Genomic DNA, 16,225 nt, shown 5'->3' with positions numbered 1-16,225 from the left:
GGCATCTACATACGAAAATGTTGTGCTAATGGGAGATTTCAACTATAGACAGATTGACTGGAGCAATTTGACAGGAAATTTAGAGTCGGGTGACTTTCTTGATACGATCCAGGATTGTTTTTTAAAACAGTTTGTGACAGAGCCAACTAGGGGAAATAACCTCCTTGACTTGGTTCTTGCCAGTAGGGAAACACTAATTAATAATCTTGAGGTTAATGATGAGCTTGGGGAGAGTGATCACAAATCACTCAGTTTTAACATATCATGGAATTCCCCTAATAATGGCAATCAAGTCTCCGTCCCTGACTTTCGCTTGGCTGATTTCATAGGACTGAAAAATTACTTAGGTGGGCTGAACTGGAATGACCTGACTAGGGGTCAGGTAGGTGGTGATGGTTGCCGATATGATGCTTTCCAGGGCATAGTTCTAGCTGCTCAGTCAAATTATGTTCCAAATAGGGAAATCAGATCAAACAAAAATGATCCTAAATGGATGAACAATAGATTAAAATATCTGATTGGTCAAAAGAGAGGCATATATAGGCAAATCAAAAGAGGAGAGGGGCAATTAAGAAATCGATATATTCAGTTAAAGAGAGAAATAAAAAAGGGAATTAGAAAAGCAAAAAGAGATTATGAGGTTAAAGTTGCAAGAGAATCGAAGACTAACCCAAAAGGATTCTTTCAGGTATACAGAAGTAAGATCAGGGACAAGATAGGCCCACTCAAAAGTTCCTCGGGTCAGCTCACTGACAGTGATAAGGAAATGTGTAGAATTTTTAACACATACTTCCTCTCAGTTTTTACACAGGAGGATACCAGCGATATTCCAGTAATGATAAATTATGTAGAACAGGACGATAATAAACTGTGCACGATTAGGGTCACAAGTGACATGGTCCTTAGGCAAATAGATAAATTAAAACCTAACAAATCCCCAGGCCCTGATGAACTGTATGCAAGGGTTCTAAAGGAATGTAAAGAGGAGCTTAGCACACCTTTGGCTAATCTTTTCAACATATCACTACAAACTGGCATGGTGCCAGATAAGTGGAAAATGGCAAATGTGATACCTATTTTCAAAACAGGTGACAGGTCCTTAGCTTCGAACTATAGACCAATAAGCCTAACCTCCATAGTGGGAAAATTTATGGAATCAATAATTGCCGAGGCAGTTCGTAGCCACCTTGAAAAGCATAAATTAATCAACGAATCTCAGCATGGTTTTACAAAGGGGCGTTCCTGCCTTACGAATTTATTAACTTTTTTCACTAAGGTATTTGAGGAGGTAGATCATGGTAATGAATATGATATTGTGTATATGGACTTCAGTAAGGCTTTTGACAGGGTCCCACATCAGAGACTATTGAGGAAAATTAAAGCACATGGAATAGGAGGAGAAATTTTTTCCTGGATAGAGGCATGGTTGACAAATAGGCAGCAGAGAGTTTGCATAAATGGGGAGAAATCAGAGTGGGGAAGCGTCACGAGCGGTGTTCCACAGGGGTCAGTGTTGGGCCCCCTGCTGTTCACAATCTACATAAACGACATAGATGAGGGCATAAAGAGCGACATCGGCAAGTTTGCCGATGACACCAAAATAGGCCGTCGAATTCATTCTGACGAGGACATTCGAGCACTCCAGGAAGATTTGAATAGACTGATGCAGTGGTCGGAGAAGTGGCAGATGCAGTTTAATATAGACAAATGCAAAGTTCTAAATGTTGGACAGGACAATAACCATGCCACATATAAACTAAATAATGTAGATCTTAATATTACGGATTGCGAAAAAGATTTAGGAGTTCTGGTTAGCAGTAATCTGAAACCAAGACAACAGTGCATAAGTGTTCGCAATAAAGCTAATAGAATCCTTGGCTTCATATCAAGAAGCATAAATAATAGGAGTCCTCAGGTTGTTCTTCAACTCTATACATCCTTGGTTAGGCCTCATTTAGATTATGCTGCACAGTTTTGGTCACCGTATTACAGAATGGATATAAATTCTCTGGAAAATGTACAAAGGAGGATGACAAAGATGATCCCATGTATCAGAAACCTTCCCTATGAGGATAGACTAAGGGCCCTGAAACTGCACTCTCTAGAAAGACGTAGAATCAGGGGGGATATGATTGAGGTTTATAAGTGGAAGACAGGAATAAATAAAGGGGATGTAAATAGTGTGCTGAAAATATCTAGCCTAGACAGGACTCGCAGCAATGGTTTTAAGTTGGAAAAATTCAGATTCAGGAGGGATATAGGAAAGTACTGGTTTGGTAATAGAGTTGTGGATGAGTGGAACAAACTCCCAAGTACCGTTATAGAGGCCAGAACGTTGTGTAGCTTTAAAAATAGGTTGGATAAATACATGAGTAGATGTGGGTGGGTGTGAGTTAGACCTGATAGCTTGTGCTAACAGGTCGGTTGCCGTGTTCCTCCCTTAACTCAATGTGACCTGACCTGACTAGGTTGGGTGCATTGGCTTAAGCCGGTAGGGACTTGGACCTGCCTCGCATGGGCCAGTAGGCCTTCTGCAGTGTTCCTTCGTTCTTATGTTCTTATATATATAATGTATATATAATGTATATATATTATATGTATATATATATATATGTATATATATATATATGTATATATATAAACACTGATCTCTGGCTGAAGGAGACTCGAACCTACGAACCTTAGGACAAGGTACGCAGTGCTTTACCAATCTACTCACACTGGACAATACCTTGGCGTGTAGCATGCGCTACACGTTTGATCCAAGGCAGCCAGCTTTCAGGGACAAGGCTTACAGCTTTTCATCTCATCCCCTCCATGCATCAGCCTTACTAGAGATTTGAACAATGCAAGGAATTCGCGAGAGCATGCGAAATATACACAATATACAGTGTTTGTGTATATTTCGCATGCTCTCGCGAATTCCTTGCATATATATATATGTGTCGTGCCGAATAGGCAGAACTTGCGATCTTGGCTTAAATAGCAACGCTCATCTTGCCATATAGGACAAGTGAAAATTTGTGTATGCAATAATTTCGCCAAAATCATTCTGAACCTAACGAAAAAAATATATTTCACTGTGTTTGTTTAGTATTAAATTATTGTAAACAAATCTAGAATGTATTTAGTTGGGTTAGGCTAAAATAAATTGTTTTTGTTATAATAAGGTTAGGTAAGTTTTCTAAGTTCTTTTTGGTGAAAAACTATAAATTTTTACATCAACATTAATGAAAGAAATATATCTTTAAACGTATAACAGAAAATTTTAGAAATGACTTAATTTTAAATGAGTTCTTGCTAATTGGCCAGTTTTACCTATTAGGCATGACATTATATATATATATATATATATATATATATATATATATATATATATATATATATATATATATATATATATATATATATATATATATATATATATATATATATATATGTATATAAATCGTGCCGAATAGGCAGAACTTGCGATCTTGGCTTAAATAGCAACGCTCATCTTGCCATATAGGACAAGCGAAAATTTGTTTATGCAATAATTTCGCCAAAATCATTCTGAACCTAACGAAAAAAATACATTTCGCTGTGTTTGTTTAGTATTAAATTATTGTAAACAAATCTAAAATATATTTAGTTGGGTTAGGCTAAAATAAATTGCTCTTGTTATAATAAGGTTAGGTAAGTTTTCTAAGTTCCTTTTGGTGCAAAAATAAAAATTTTTACATCAACATTAATGAAAAAAATATATCTTTAAACGTATAAGATAAAATTTTAGAAAGGACTTAATTTTAAATGAGTTCTTGCTATTTGACCAGTTTTACATATTCGGCACGACATATATATATATATATATATATATAATACATATATATATAATACATATATATACATATATATATAATATTTATATATATAATATATATATATATATATATATATATATAATATATATATACATATATATATAATACATATATATATATATATATATCCTATGTTATTCTCTGATAATAAACATTTATTTTTTATAAAATATATTTTCGTATAATATATATAATTTATCATGGTAAATACAGAGGAATATAAAAATATATTTAAAAGGGTGCCTGAACATGATGCGTGTGAAGACTGACAAAGAGAGAGCGAGCCTTGACAGCCATGGTGTCCCAGGCGGCGTCCTTCAGGTAGTGACACTGCAGTAGCTTGTGGAGGCGTGTCCTCTCCACCTCCCGCACCACACCCACCTCCCTGTGAGGCAAGTGGTCACAAGGCTCTCATTAGCAGCTCCTCGGGCACCCCACTCCATGATCAAGTAAGGCTACTTTTATATTAAACAAAGTTGGGTACATCAGCAATGTATTTTTAACCTATTATATATAATAGCTAGAGTTTGTTTCCAATATATTAGTAGTTTCCCTTTCATATCCTAATACACGGGATTTGTTTAGTACAACAGGTGATGAAATCTGTTAGTGTGAGCTAGGAGACTTCACTAGGGATGAGGATATCATCGTGTATGAGAGGTAGGAAGATGGGAGGACTGTGTTTGTGCTAATTAGGAACTATTTTTTTACAATACCATTTGTAACCTATCTCACAAGCTTTCCTACTATCGCTGCCTTACTGTTCCTACCAAGCTTTTACTATTCTCTATTTCTGCAACAGAATTCTGTCTAACCAGAAAATCTATATTACTTATTTGGGGTTCCACAAGTCAGCTGTGTCGAAAACTTCAAATTTATTATAGTTCTCTAGTGAATTCACAACCACAGTCGTTTTGGACCAACAGTCATTTCTTAAGTCGTGAACTTTTTATTTATTTATATATCTGTATACGAGGCTAACCAACCAACATGGTATCGAAGTTCTGGGACTTACAAGTTATTATTTAGTATCTTTAATACACAGCAGTAACTCTTTCATCTCTTTGACTCTACACATTCTCAATTTTTTTTTCATTCAGTTACAATCCCTCTGATAGTTGTTTTGTTTGTAATGTGATAAAAGATGAGTGAGAAAGCGAGAGTAAAAGAGAGGTTCAAGAATTATTTTGTAGTAAAAGTGGAAAGAGAAAAGTTTGATTTTCTGACACATAGATTAGAGATTTAAATGAATTTGGTGAGTTATCAAAAAATACTTATCTGGTTACGTCTTCGTGACGTATATAGGTACAAACTATATTGCGAAAGCCAGGTTAGAGGAGGTTTTGGAGAGATAACGATTCTTATCAAGTAATTTAAAGATAACATTGAGAGGCCAATTGCCTTGGGTCTGCTGGCAACGAATGGCGTTAACATTTATACCATAAGCAAAATTATAATAGAAAATAGAATATACATGTATATATATATATATATATATATATATATATATATATATATATATATATATATATATATATATATATATATATATATATATATATATATATATATATATATATATGTCGTGCCGAATAGGTAGAACTTGCGATCTTGGCTTCAATAGCAACGTTAATCTTGCCATATAGGACAAGTGAAAATTTGTGTATGCAATAATTTCGCCAAAATCATTCTGAACCTAACGAAAAAAATATATATCACTGTGTTTGTTTAGTATTAAATTACTGTAAACAAATCTAAAATAAATTTAGTTGGGTTAGGCTAAAATAAATTGCTCTTGTTATAATAAGGTTAGGTAAGTTTTCTAAGATTCTTTTGGTGCAAAATTAAAAATTCTTACATTAACATTAATGAAAAAAATATATCTTTAAACGTATAAAAGAAAATTTCTGAAAAGATTTAATTTTAAATGAGTTCTTACTAATTGACCAGTTTTACATATTCGGCACACAAACACACACACACACACACACACACACACACACATATATATATATATATATATATATATATATATATATATATATATATATATATATATATATATATATATATATATATATACTATATATATAGGTGCACTTAGGAGTCTGTGGAGACAAAGAACTTGGTCTTTGGAGGCAAAGAGGGGAATGTATGAGAGTATAGTTTTACCAACGCTCTTATATGGGTGTGAAGCATGGGTGATGAATGTTGCAGCGAGGAGAAGGCTGGAGGCAGTGGAGATGTCATGTCTGAGGGCAATGTGTGGTGTGAATATAATGCAGAGAATTTGTAGTTTGGAAGTTAGGAGGAGGTGCGGGAATGCCAAAACTGCTGTCCAGAGGGCTGAGGAAGGGTTGTTGAGGTGGTTCGAACATGTAGAGAGAATGGAGCGAAACAGAATGACTTCAAGAGTGTATCAGTCTGTAGTTGAAGGAAGGCGGGGTAGGGGTCGGCCTAGGAAAGGTTGGAGGGAGGGGGTAAAGGAGGTTTTGTGTGCGAGGGGCTTGGACTTCCAGTGGGCATGCGTGAGCGTGTTTGATAGGAGTGAATGGAGACAAATGGTTTTTAATACTTGACGTGCTGTTGGAGTGTGAGCAAAGTAACATTTATGAAGGGATTCAGGGAAACCGCCAGGACGGACTTGAGTTCTGGAGATGGGAAGTACAGTGCCTGCACTCTGAAGGAGGGGTGTTAATGTTGCAGTTTAAAAACTGTAGTGTAAAGCACCCTTCTGGCAAGACAGTGGTGGAGTGAATGATGGTGAAAGTTTTTCTTTTTCGGGCCACCCTGCCTTGGTGGGAATCGGCCAGTGTGTTAATAATAAAAAATAATATATATAAATATAATATATATATATATATATATATATATATATATATATATATATATATATATATATAAATGGACAAAATATATTACTTAGATCTTTGGGATAATTTCAAGGAGAGAATTATTTTTTAATGCAGATTGTATACATTTAAATGAAGTCGGAAATGTAAGATTTATAAGACTGACAGGGAAATGTAAACAAAATACATGATGTGAATAGTTGAGAGAGAGAGAGATTATTATTATTATAATAAAAAAGAAGCGCTAAGCTACAAGGGCTATACAGCGTTGCAGGGCAGGAAGGAAGCGAGGGCATCAGGTGGCAAAAGGGAGATGGATGAGTAATAGGTTACGGAGAACAGCGGGGCAGTGGATGGTGAAAGGGTAAAGGGCAGCAAGAGATTGAGGTAGAAAGGGCTGAGGGGAGTGCGAAAGGTATCATCATCCGAGTTTGTGGAGTAAATCAGTCGTTGTCAAGAAGTCAATGAGAGAGTCAGGATTAAAGGAGGGTCCATCAGCAAGAAGGAAATGTAAAGAGAGATTAGTAGAGCGGAGACGACGACGGAGGTAAATTCTGCGTGCTCGTTGATAGAGAGGGCAGTCTAACAGAATGTGGCTAATTGATACGGGAACTTGACACTGCTCACAGAGAGGAACAGGGTGCCTCTCCACGAGATACCCATGAGTAAGACGAGTGTGGCCAATGCGAAGGCGGGAGAGAGTGGTCTCCCAACCTCGGCACTGATGACAAGAAGACGGCCAGCAATCTATGCTCGGTTTAATAGAATGAAGTTTGTTACCAAGCAGAGTTGACCAACGTTGTTGCCAACGGGTGTGAAGGTGGGTAGCTATTACAGCAAAATAGTCCAGAAATGTAACACCTCTATATGAAATTGGTAGGTCATGTACTGCTGACCGCGCAGCAGCGTCTGCCTGTTCATTGCCCTGTACGTCGACATGACCAGGGACCCAACAGAAAACAATATCTTTATGTTTGGTAGAGATACGGCGTAGCCAAAGTTGGATATGGAGAACTAGGGGGTGAGATGTATCAAATTTTCGTATAGCCTGTTGAGCACTAAGGGAGTCTGAGACTATCACAAATGATGACACAGGCATAGATGCGATACGAATAAGTGCTGCAAGAATGGCATACAATTCAGCAGTAAAAATGCTAGCCGAAGATAGTAAATGCCCTCGCACGACGCTGTCCGGAAACACTGCTGCGAATCCAACGCCGTCTGAAGACTTAGAGCCATCTGTGTACACAGCGATGGCATGAGAATGAAAAAGAGAGCGGGAAGCCACCGTAGGCAGTTGGGCTTTCGAGCAAGGGAGTGAGAAAGAACAGACTCGAACAGCTGGAACTTCCCAGGGGGGTAGGGAAAAGTGAGATGCTACATGAACATATAAAGGTGGTAACTGAAGGGAAGACAAGAACGAATGTAGGCGAAGAGAAAAGGGACGGAGCAAACAGGGGCGGCGAACAAATAAAGAATGTCTACTAATATCAGTGACCATTCTATAAATGGAAGGATTGCGGAGATCGTGAGAGCTGAGAGAGAGAGAGAGAGTGAGGGAGGGGGGGGGGTGAGGACAACTAGCGAATGAGACGGAGAAAGGAGGAGCCGAGACACCCTAACAGAGATTAAAGGTCAGATAAAATAATTACAATACTAGGTTAATAAAGCTTCCCAGGAATCAGACAATAAAAGTGACCATCAATTTAACCAAATAACATGGGATGAATTAATTGAGTTGCACATTCCAAACATCCTATTATCATTGTTCTTAATGAAATTCTAACAAAAACAGTAAATAACCATTTGTTAGTAGAGGTGCCCTTACGCTTATGAAAGACGACACAAATGGACGTGTTATTGAATACATAAAACGAATCATGTTAAAAAATCGAATTTATAGAATCAAGCACAGTCATATATAGATAAAGCCAGTTGTAAACCAACTGAATCACATAAGAACCCACTCATTAATAGGGTAGCTAATAGGTTGGTTGGTTAACGGGATTTAAAGCCTATCGGCTACACGAGGATCAGTTACACCTTAACAAATGGTGATCTGTTCACCTCCATTTAAGAATTCTTTGATTCCCTACAATAAGGAATAAAATAAACTCAGCGTATATTCCCTGGGAAACATACACCTCTCGGTGTATACATCCTGTATATCTGGTAAGGGAGAATCACGTGTATATAACGATGATCTTGAGGTTGAACAGCTGTAACCAGATAAGATAACACAAGATGTGTGTGTAAAGACTCATCTGCATCAGGAGGACTCAAGCGTGGCTGCTATGGACTAATACTTCTTTCATTCTTTGTAAACAGTTCAGTTCCTTCAGGCATGTCTGGATCCGCTCCTTCATTCAGTCTCCAGTTCCACTGTGCTTCAGTAGACGAGTTTCGCTCAGGTGCTGACTCAAGAATGGAGTGCATATATGAGGTAAATTGTGTTTTGAGCGAATATTTGTTTTATTATTATTATTATTATTATTATTATTAAATCCATTCATGGGGAGCGCTAAGCCCGCAGGGGGTCATACAAAACCAGGAGAATGGGAGGCAATCAGAATCGATCCAAGGAAAGGCGGAATAGTTTCAGTTCTTTGAATCAAGAGCCTTCACAGGCATCAAGGCACCTCCCTGGAGGAGTGTCTGTTACAGTAACTTACGAAGTTAGCTGTGATGCTGTTATTCTGGTAATGTCTGCTTCATTGGGCAGATCTGGGAGTAATTTTACCCCTAGGTGTCTGTTTTCCTGATGGTCTTTTGTATTCGATTCCCTTCAACATCTCTAAAAGGGTTTTTCTTTTTCTCAAGATGATCTCTATATTTGGTCTCCTTTTTCCATCTCTCCGTTTCCAAAATTTGCTTTTGCTTGGGTTAAAATCCAGTGACTATGTATTCGACCACTGTTAAAGTCTGGAAAGTAAGGAGGAAAAGGAAGAAGGGGAATTTTGGCGTTTAAACTGGAAATTTGGTGAATGCGCTTTAGAAAATAATATATTGTAAAAAATATGGAAAAAATGTGTGGGTGTTGAGATGTCAGCTTGAAGGGGAGAGATAAATCAACACCCTGTATTCAACACTAATAAATATGCAACTAGATGGTAAATTTAATATTGTGATATCCCTGTTAAGTTGCCCAGTTCTAAAATACATAGTACCCATGCTCACACATCCTTCGTATGCACACCAATGATCCCACATATTGCGAGCACACCCACGCCTGTACTTATCAACATTACCGACGCCCACACAATAACACTCACGCTCACACAGCTAGGCAGGGGCTCTTCAATCTGTCCTATTACTCGTTAATTTTCTGATATTTTCAACGTCAGTTTTCTGATTTTTTTTTTCAACCTACTCATATTATTATTTTTAAGTTAGGATAGGTTACGGTATGTCAGACTAAACCACTAACCTGGTTTACCTTAAGTTAGTGGCTCACGTTGGCTAGTGGTACTAACACTGGGTTAGTGGCTTACGTGTGGACAAGACGGTCCTGGAGTACTGCCAGGCGGCGTGGGTTGAGGGTAAACTCTGTGAGAGGCAGCTGGTACTGGGTACCTTCCAGTTCTCTGTTCTCCTCCAGGACAACCTCCACCTAGAGAACACCAACACTTTAGTGCGAGCAAATTCTCGTTGTTTTACACAGGTTAATTTACAGGCTAGGATCTGCTATCCTACCTTAACTCATGTCGAAGTATATCCCTGTGTAAAGATGTGACCTCAGAAGAGTTAGCTAACTTCTTCTCACTGCTAGGCAAACAGGGACAACAGATGTAGGGAAATATTTAGTGCTAGGTGAACAGGGACAGCGAGTGTAAGGAAACATACAATGGATGCACGGAACACACAGTTGTTGTAGACACACATGGAGGTTAAATTAAGCTTGAGCCTATAATAACCCAACAAATTTATCATGCAGACGGACACAACCAAGGGAACATATCACAAAATAGTAACAAAATAATCTTGACAAAAGTAAACAAATCTATAGGGCAGTCTTTATTACTTTTGATATCACTAGCAGAGTTTTTCAGTTCAATTTACTGAATTTCTAGATTCTTTTAACCATGGAAATTATTATCTATATTATCTGGTATTATTTTCACAATAACATATTCTATCATATTTGATATCACTGTCATATTAATACATATCTGATATCACACTCATGATAAAAATAACTCACATCATACCTGACATCAATCAGTGACATTACCTAGCATTCCTGACCACACTGACAAACAAAATGTTTGTATTACTGACCTGGTCACACAACTGTTGAACCTGAGCTCTGAGAGCTTCCAGTGGTGAGGCTCCGTCATCCACCTCTCCTGCCATCATTCCACAACCACCAGACTAAAATTTACCAGTGGACACCGGTTCACTGCTCCTAACAGTGGTATTCCTCTAGTTAGTTACTGTGGTATGCTTCTGCTGCCCCACAGTGATGTTGCACCTTCAACACGGCAACGAAGAGGCCACAGTTGTAAATTAAACAAAAAATTGCACAGAAAGGATGCCCAACAATCACTTTTTTTACAGAGGTGAAACTGATATAAAAGATGATATATATATATATATATATATATATATATATATATATATATATATATATATATATATATATGTATATATATATATATATATGTATATATATATATATATGTGTGTGTGTGTGTGTGTGTGTGTGTGTGTGTGTGTGTGTGTGTGTGTGTGTGTGTGTACTCACCTAGTTGTACTCACCTAGTTGAGGTTGCGGGGGTCGAGTCCGAGCTCCTGGCCCCGCCTCTTCACTGATCGCTACTAGGTCACTCTCCCTGAGCCGTGAGCTATATCATACCTCTGCTTAAAGCTATGTATGGATCCTGCCTCCACTACATCGCTTCCCAAACTGTTCCACTTACTGACTACTCTGTGGCTGAAGAAATACTTCCTAACATCCCTGTGATTCATCTGTGTCTTCAGCTTCCAACTGTGTCCCCTTGTTACTTGTTACTGTGTGTGTGTGTGTGTGTGTGTGTGTGTGTGTGTGTGTGTGTGTGTGTGTGTGTGTGTGTGTGTGTGTGTGTGTGTGTGTGTGTGTGTGTGTGTGTGTGTGTGTGTGTGTGTGTGTGTGTGTGTGTGTGTGTGTGTGTGTGTCGGGCCGAATAGATAAAATTTGCGAGTTTGGTTTATATGGTAACGTTCTTCTTGCCGAATAAGGCAAGCGAAAATTTGTGTATGCAATAATTTCGCAATAATCATTCTGAACCCAACGAAAAAAAAAATTTCATTGTTTGTTTATTATTAAATAATTGTAAGCTTATCTCGGGTCTAGTTCAGTGGTAGAGTACTGTGGACTCTGATACAGAGTTAGCAGGTTCGAGTCCTGATGTGGACGTAGAGACAATGTTTGTGAATAATTTCGCCTGTTTGCTAATTGTTAAGCATTTAAAATCTCTTTCGTTGTCCACTGCATGTGGCAGGATTCGATGAAATAACTTTCAAAACGAGCTTGGTGCCCGGGGATATGGTGCCCGGGGGTATGGTGCCCAGGGGTATGGTGCCCGGGGGTATGGTGCCCGGGGGTATGGTGCCCGGGGGTATGGTGCCCGGGGGTATGGTGCCCGGGGATATGGTGCCCGGGGGTATGGCGCCCGGGGATATGGTGCCCGAGGATATGGTGCCCAGGGGTATGGTGCCCGGGGGTATGGTGCCCGGGGGTATGGTGCCCGGGGGTATGGGGGAATCTGGCTCCGGCTGGACGCCCATACTTATCTTGGGTCTAGCTCAATAGTAGTGTTCTGTGGACTGATACAGAGTTAGCAGGTTCGAGTCCTGCTGTGGACGTAGAGAAAATACACAAATAACCCGCACATAGAAGAGAAGAGCTTACGACGATGTTTCAGTCCAACTTGGATCATTTACAAATTTACTTTGTAAATGGTGTGACTTTGTAAATGGCCCAAGTCGGACCGAAGCGTCGGCGTAAGCTCCTCTTTTATGTGCGCGTTATTTGTGTATTATTCCAGTCACGGTATTGTGCGTTTTTTTGTTATTCATCAACAACTTTATAAATGCTGCCATCATAATTCATATTTCAATTACTCCTTAATGGAGGTAGTTGCCTTGGTGGGTTCTCTGTACAAGGAATTGGAGCTATCCTCCCTTTATATCTGTTCTGACGGCCTCCCATTCTACATTAACAAGGCAATATATATTCCCTAATATCTTAGTATTGCCCTTGAATACAAGTATATAATTTTTAAATGCAACCACTCCATGTTTAAAGTCAATATTTGATCCTGAGAAATCTTTTACTCACTCCCTCTAGCTGTGATCGGTGCTTATAACAGGTGTGTGGGTGCAGTACACGGTGTATATGAATGCGTATATATATATATATAATTGTGTATCACTACACAGAACCGCAGGTGTGACTGATGCTCCAGTGTCAGCTGACTGTAGCGTCCTCTGTTACCATGGTAACCACTCACACCACCAATCTATACCTTGGCTCTTGCTTATTTATTTATTTATTTATTTATTTATTTATTTATTTATTTAGAAATTTTAGCATACAAACAGAGGTACAAAAAATACAGGTAAGAGCAGCATGCCAAAGCCACTTATATGCATAGCATTACGGGCTGGCTTAAAATTAACTTAAGATTAACTAAGCAATGATGAAATCAGTGATAAGACATTATTGTAAACAGATAACTATAAAATACAAATGAGTATTACAAAGACAGGTCCTATGGTTGCTTAAACTCTCTATGGTTTATAACCACTTCATGGCTGTAATAATTACTAGGTTAATTCAGCTAGCGAAGAGACCTTAACTAGTGTAAAAACACATACATGTATAAACCAAATAAAGCTTATCTTATCTTAGGTTAGGTAAGGTTCGTCAGGACACAGAACAAGTGTTTCCTGACGCGGGTCTTAGAGGATGACCCGCCGTTGGAGCTTTATCTTATAATGGCTTCTGAAAAAAGATAAAGAACACATGCAATTATCTATCTTTTTTTCCTATGTACTTATTTAATTTTTTTTTTAAAGTGAACCGGCGGTATTCCACCTAGGCACGGTGACCTAAAAAGAAATTCGAAAGTTTTTCCTTGTAAATTTAGTAATTTACACAGGAGAAAGGGTTACTAGCCCGTTGTTCCTGGCATTATAGTCGCCTCTTATGACACGCATGGCTTACGGAGGAAGATTTTTTTTCCATTTTCCCATGGAGATAAATAAAGAAGAACAAGAACTATTAAGAAAAAAAAAGAAAACCCAGATAGGTGTGTAAATATATATGCATGTACATGTATGTGTAGTGTTTACCTGGAGTTTACCTGGAGAGAGTTCCGGGGGTCAACGCCCCCGCGGCCCGGTCTGTGACCAGGCCTCCTGGTGGATCAGAGCCTGATCAACCAGGCTGTTGCTGCTGGCTGCACGCAAACCAACATACGAGCCACAGCCCGGCTGGTCAGGAACCGACTTTAGGTGCTTGTCCAGTGCCAGCTTGAAGACTGCCAGGGGTCTGTTGGTAATCCCCAATATGTATGCTGGGAGGCAGTTGAACAGTCTCGGGCCCCTGACACTTATTGTGACTTAAGTGTAAGTAGAAGTAGCAAGACGTACCTGTTATCCCGCGTGTATATGATACAGAAAAAAGACACCAGCAATCCTACCATCATGTAAAACAATTACAGGCTTTCGTTTTACACTCACTTGGCAGGACGGTAGTACCTCCCTGGGTGGTTGCTGTCTACCAACCTACTACCACAGGACGGTAGTACCTCCCTGGGTGGTTGCTGTTTACCAACCTACTACCACAGGACGGTAGTACCTCCCTGGGTGGTTGCTGTCTACCAACCTACTACCACAGGACGGTAGTACCTCCCTGGGTGGTTGCTGTCTACCAACCTACTACCTAGGACTTATTTAGATATAAATTATAAATAAGTCATTTACTTCACTGATTGCTCTAACACTGTACATAATTAACTATGTAATGACCTACAAGCTTCGCATAGCAAAGAGCTTTCTGTATTGTAGTTTATACATGTCACTTGTATTACATATTCCACTTTATAGAAATGAAGTTGCTAAACCTGGAGGAGGCCTGGTCATGGACCGGGCTGCGGGGGCGTTGACCCCCAGAACACCTTCCAGGTATTAACCAGTGAATGAATAATCATCCTGATGAGGTATTAGTTAAATCTAGTTAGGCCCAACTTAAAAAAACAAGTCATATAGATAAGAGCAGAGGCATAAGGCGGTGTAACAGGCCTCCAATAATACATATTATTTTTTTCAGCATTGGCCGTCTCCCACCAAGGCCGGGTGACCCGAAAAAGAAGAAAGTTTTTCTTCTTTTTACATTTAGGAGAAAGGGTTACTAGCCCCTTAATAATACGTGTATTGATGAATAAATTAATGGTACCTCGTGTGAATATGGTATACAATACCGACAAGCTGATATTCAATTCAATTCAAAGTTTATTCTCTATAAGGAAGACATGTACAACAGTTAGATATCTTTATTCATAAACGTTTCGCCTACACAGTAGGCTTCATCAGTCGAGTACAGAGGAATCAGCAGAAGCAGTATAGATGTAAAGACGATGTAATTATTCAGTCCATCACCCCCCTTAAAGATGTAGCTTTGCAGTGGTCCTTCAGTCTGGAGAAGTTTTGCTTCATAGTGAAGCAACAGTATGGAGACACCGTCAAAGGTGAGGAACAGCTCACTAGTAGAAGAACGAATGGAATAATCGAGATGGCAGGTCACTGTCAAATCCAACTTTTTCTACTTATAACTAGTGAAAAAGACATCGAAGATACAGTTACAAGTGGGAAGGCTGGTTTTGACGCGGACCTGCCCTCTCGATGATTCCATTCTTTCTTCTGCTATTGAGCTGTGCCTCGCCTTTGACTGTGTATGTCTCCATACTGTTGCTTATTGATAGATTTGGTAATTGTCTTGGGAATTTTTTGAACCTATAGAAAAGGGGCCCATTAAAAGAGACTGATTTAAAGGAGAGGCATCTGTAATTTCAAGGAAGACGGCCATAGTTACTCATCCCGGTTCAATTTTGAGATACTGTAACTACCGGACTTTTGCTTTATAGTGTTACAGACAGCAATTAGGGCAATTAGTGGCTCTGGTGGCCTGGTGGTTAACGCTCTCGCTTCACACGGTGAGGGCCTGGGTTCGATTCCCAGCCCGAGTAGAAACATTGGACGTGTTTCTTTCCACCTGTTGTCTATGTTCCCCATCAGTAAAATGGGTACCTGGGTGTGGGTCGCATCCTGGGACACTGACCTAAGGAGGCCTGGTCACAGACCGGGCCGCGGGGGCGTTGACCCCCGGAACTCTCTCCAGATCTCCAGATAAACTCTCCAGCTTCTGTGCTGCTGTCAGTAACACTATAAAGCAAAAGTCCGGTAGTTACAGTATCTCAAAATTGCTAATCAACAGGATATTACCGATTCTGCAAACTGCTGTTACAT

General features: G+C 39.1%; 2 protein-coding genes across 2 annotated transcripts in view; one reads left to right on the top strand and one right to left on the bottom strand.

The window, feature by feature from the left end:
• Window positions 1-4,094: 4,094 nt before the first annotated feature.
• Window positions 4,095-13,154, bottom strand: LOC128696752 (uncharacterized). Its single transcript, XM_053788122.2, has 4 exons — window positions 13,035-13,154; window positions 10,994-11,186; window positions 10,207-10,325; window positions 4,095-4,248 (listed from the first exon to the last, which is right to left on the bottom strand). Exons 2-4 carry the CDS (start codon window positions 11,069-11,071, stop codon window positions 4,095-4,097), a joined length of 351 nt encoding a protein of 116 aa, XP_053644097.2. The 5' UTR covers window positions 11,072-11,186; window positions 13,035-13,154.
• LOC128696751 (uncharacterized) overlaps window positions 8,998-16,225 on the top strand; it is a 106,477-nt gene continuing 99,249 nt past the window's right edge. The window contains exon 1 of the mRNA XM_070094586.1: window positions 8,998-9,158. The gene's annotated coding sequence lies outside the window, so the exon portion shown is untranslated. The remainder of the gene's footprint in view (window positions 9,159-16,225) is intronic.

This window comes from Cherax quadricarinatus, chromosome 46, assembly GCF_038502225.1.
Source record: "Cherax quadricarinatus isolate ZL_2023a chromosome 46, ASM3850222v1, whole genome shotgun sequence".
NCBI classification, from domain to species: domain Eukaryota; kingdom Metazoa; phylum Arthropoda; class Malacostraca; order Decapoda; family Parastacidae; genus Cherax; species Cherax quadricarinatus.
This window is presented reverse-complemented; position numbering and strand designations above follow the sequence as displayed.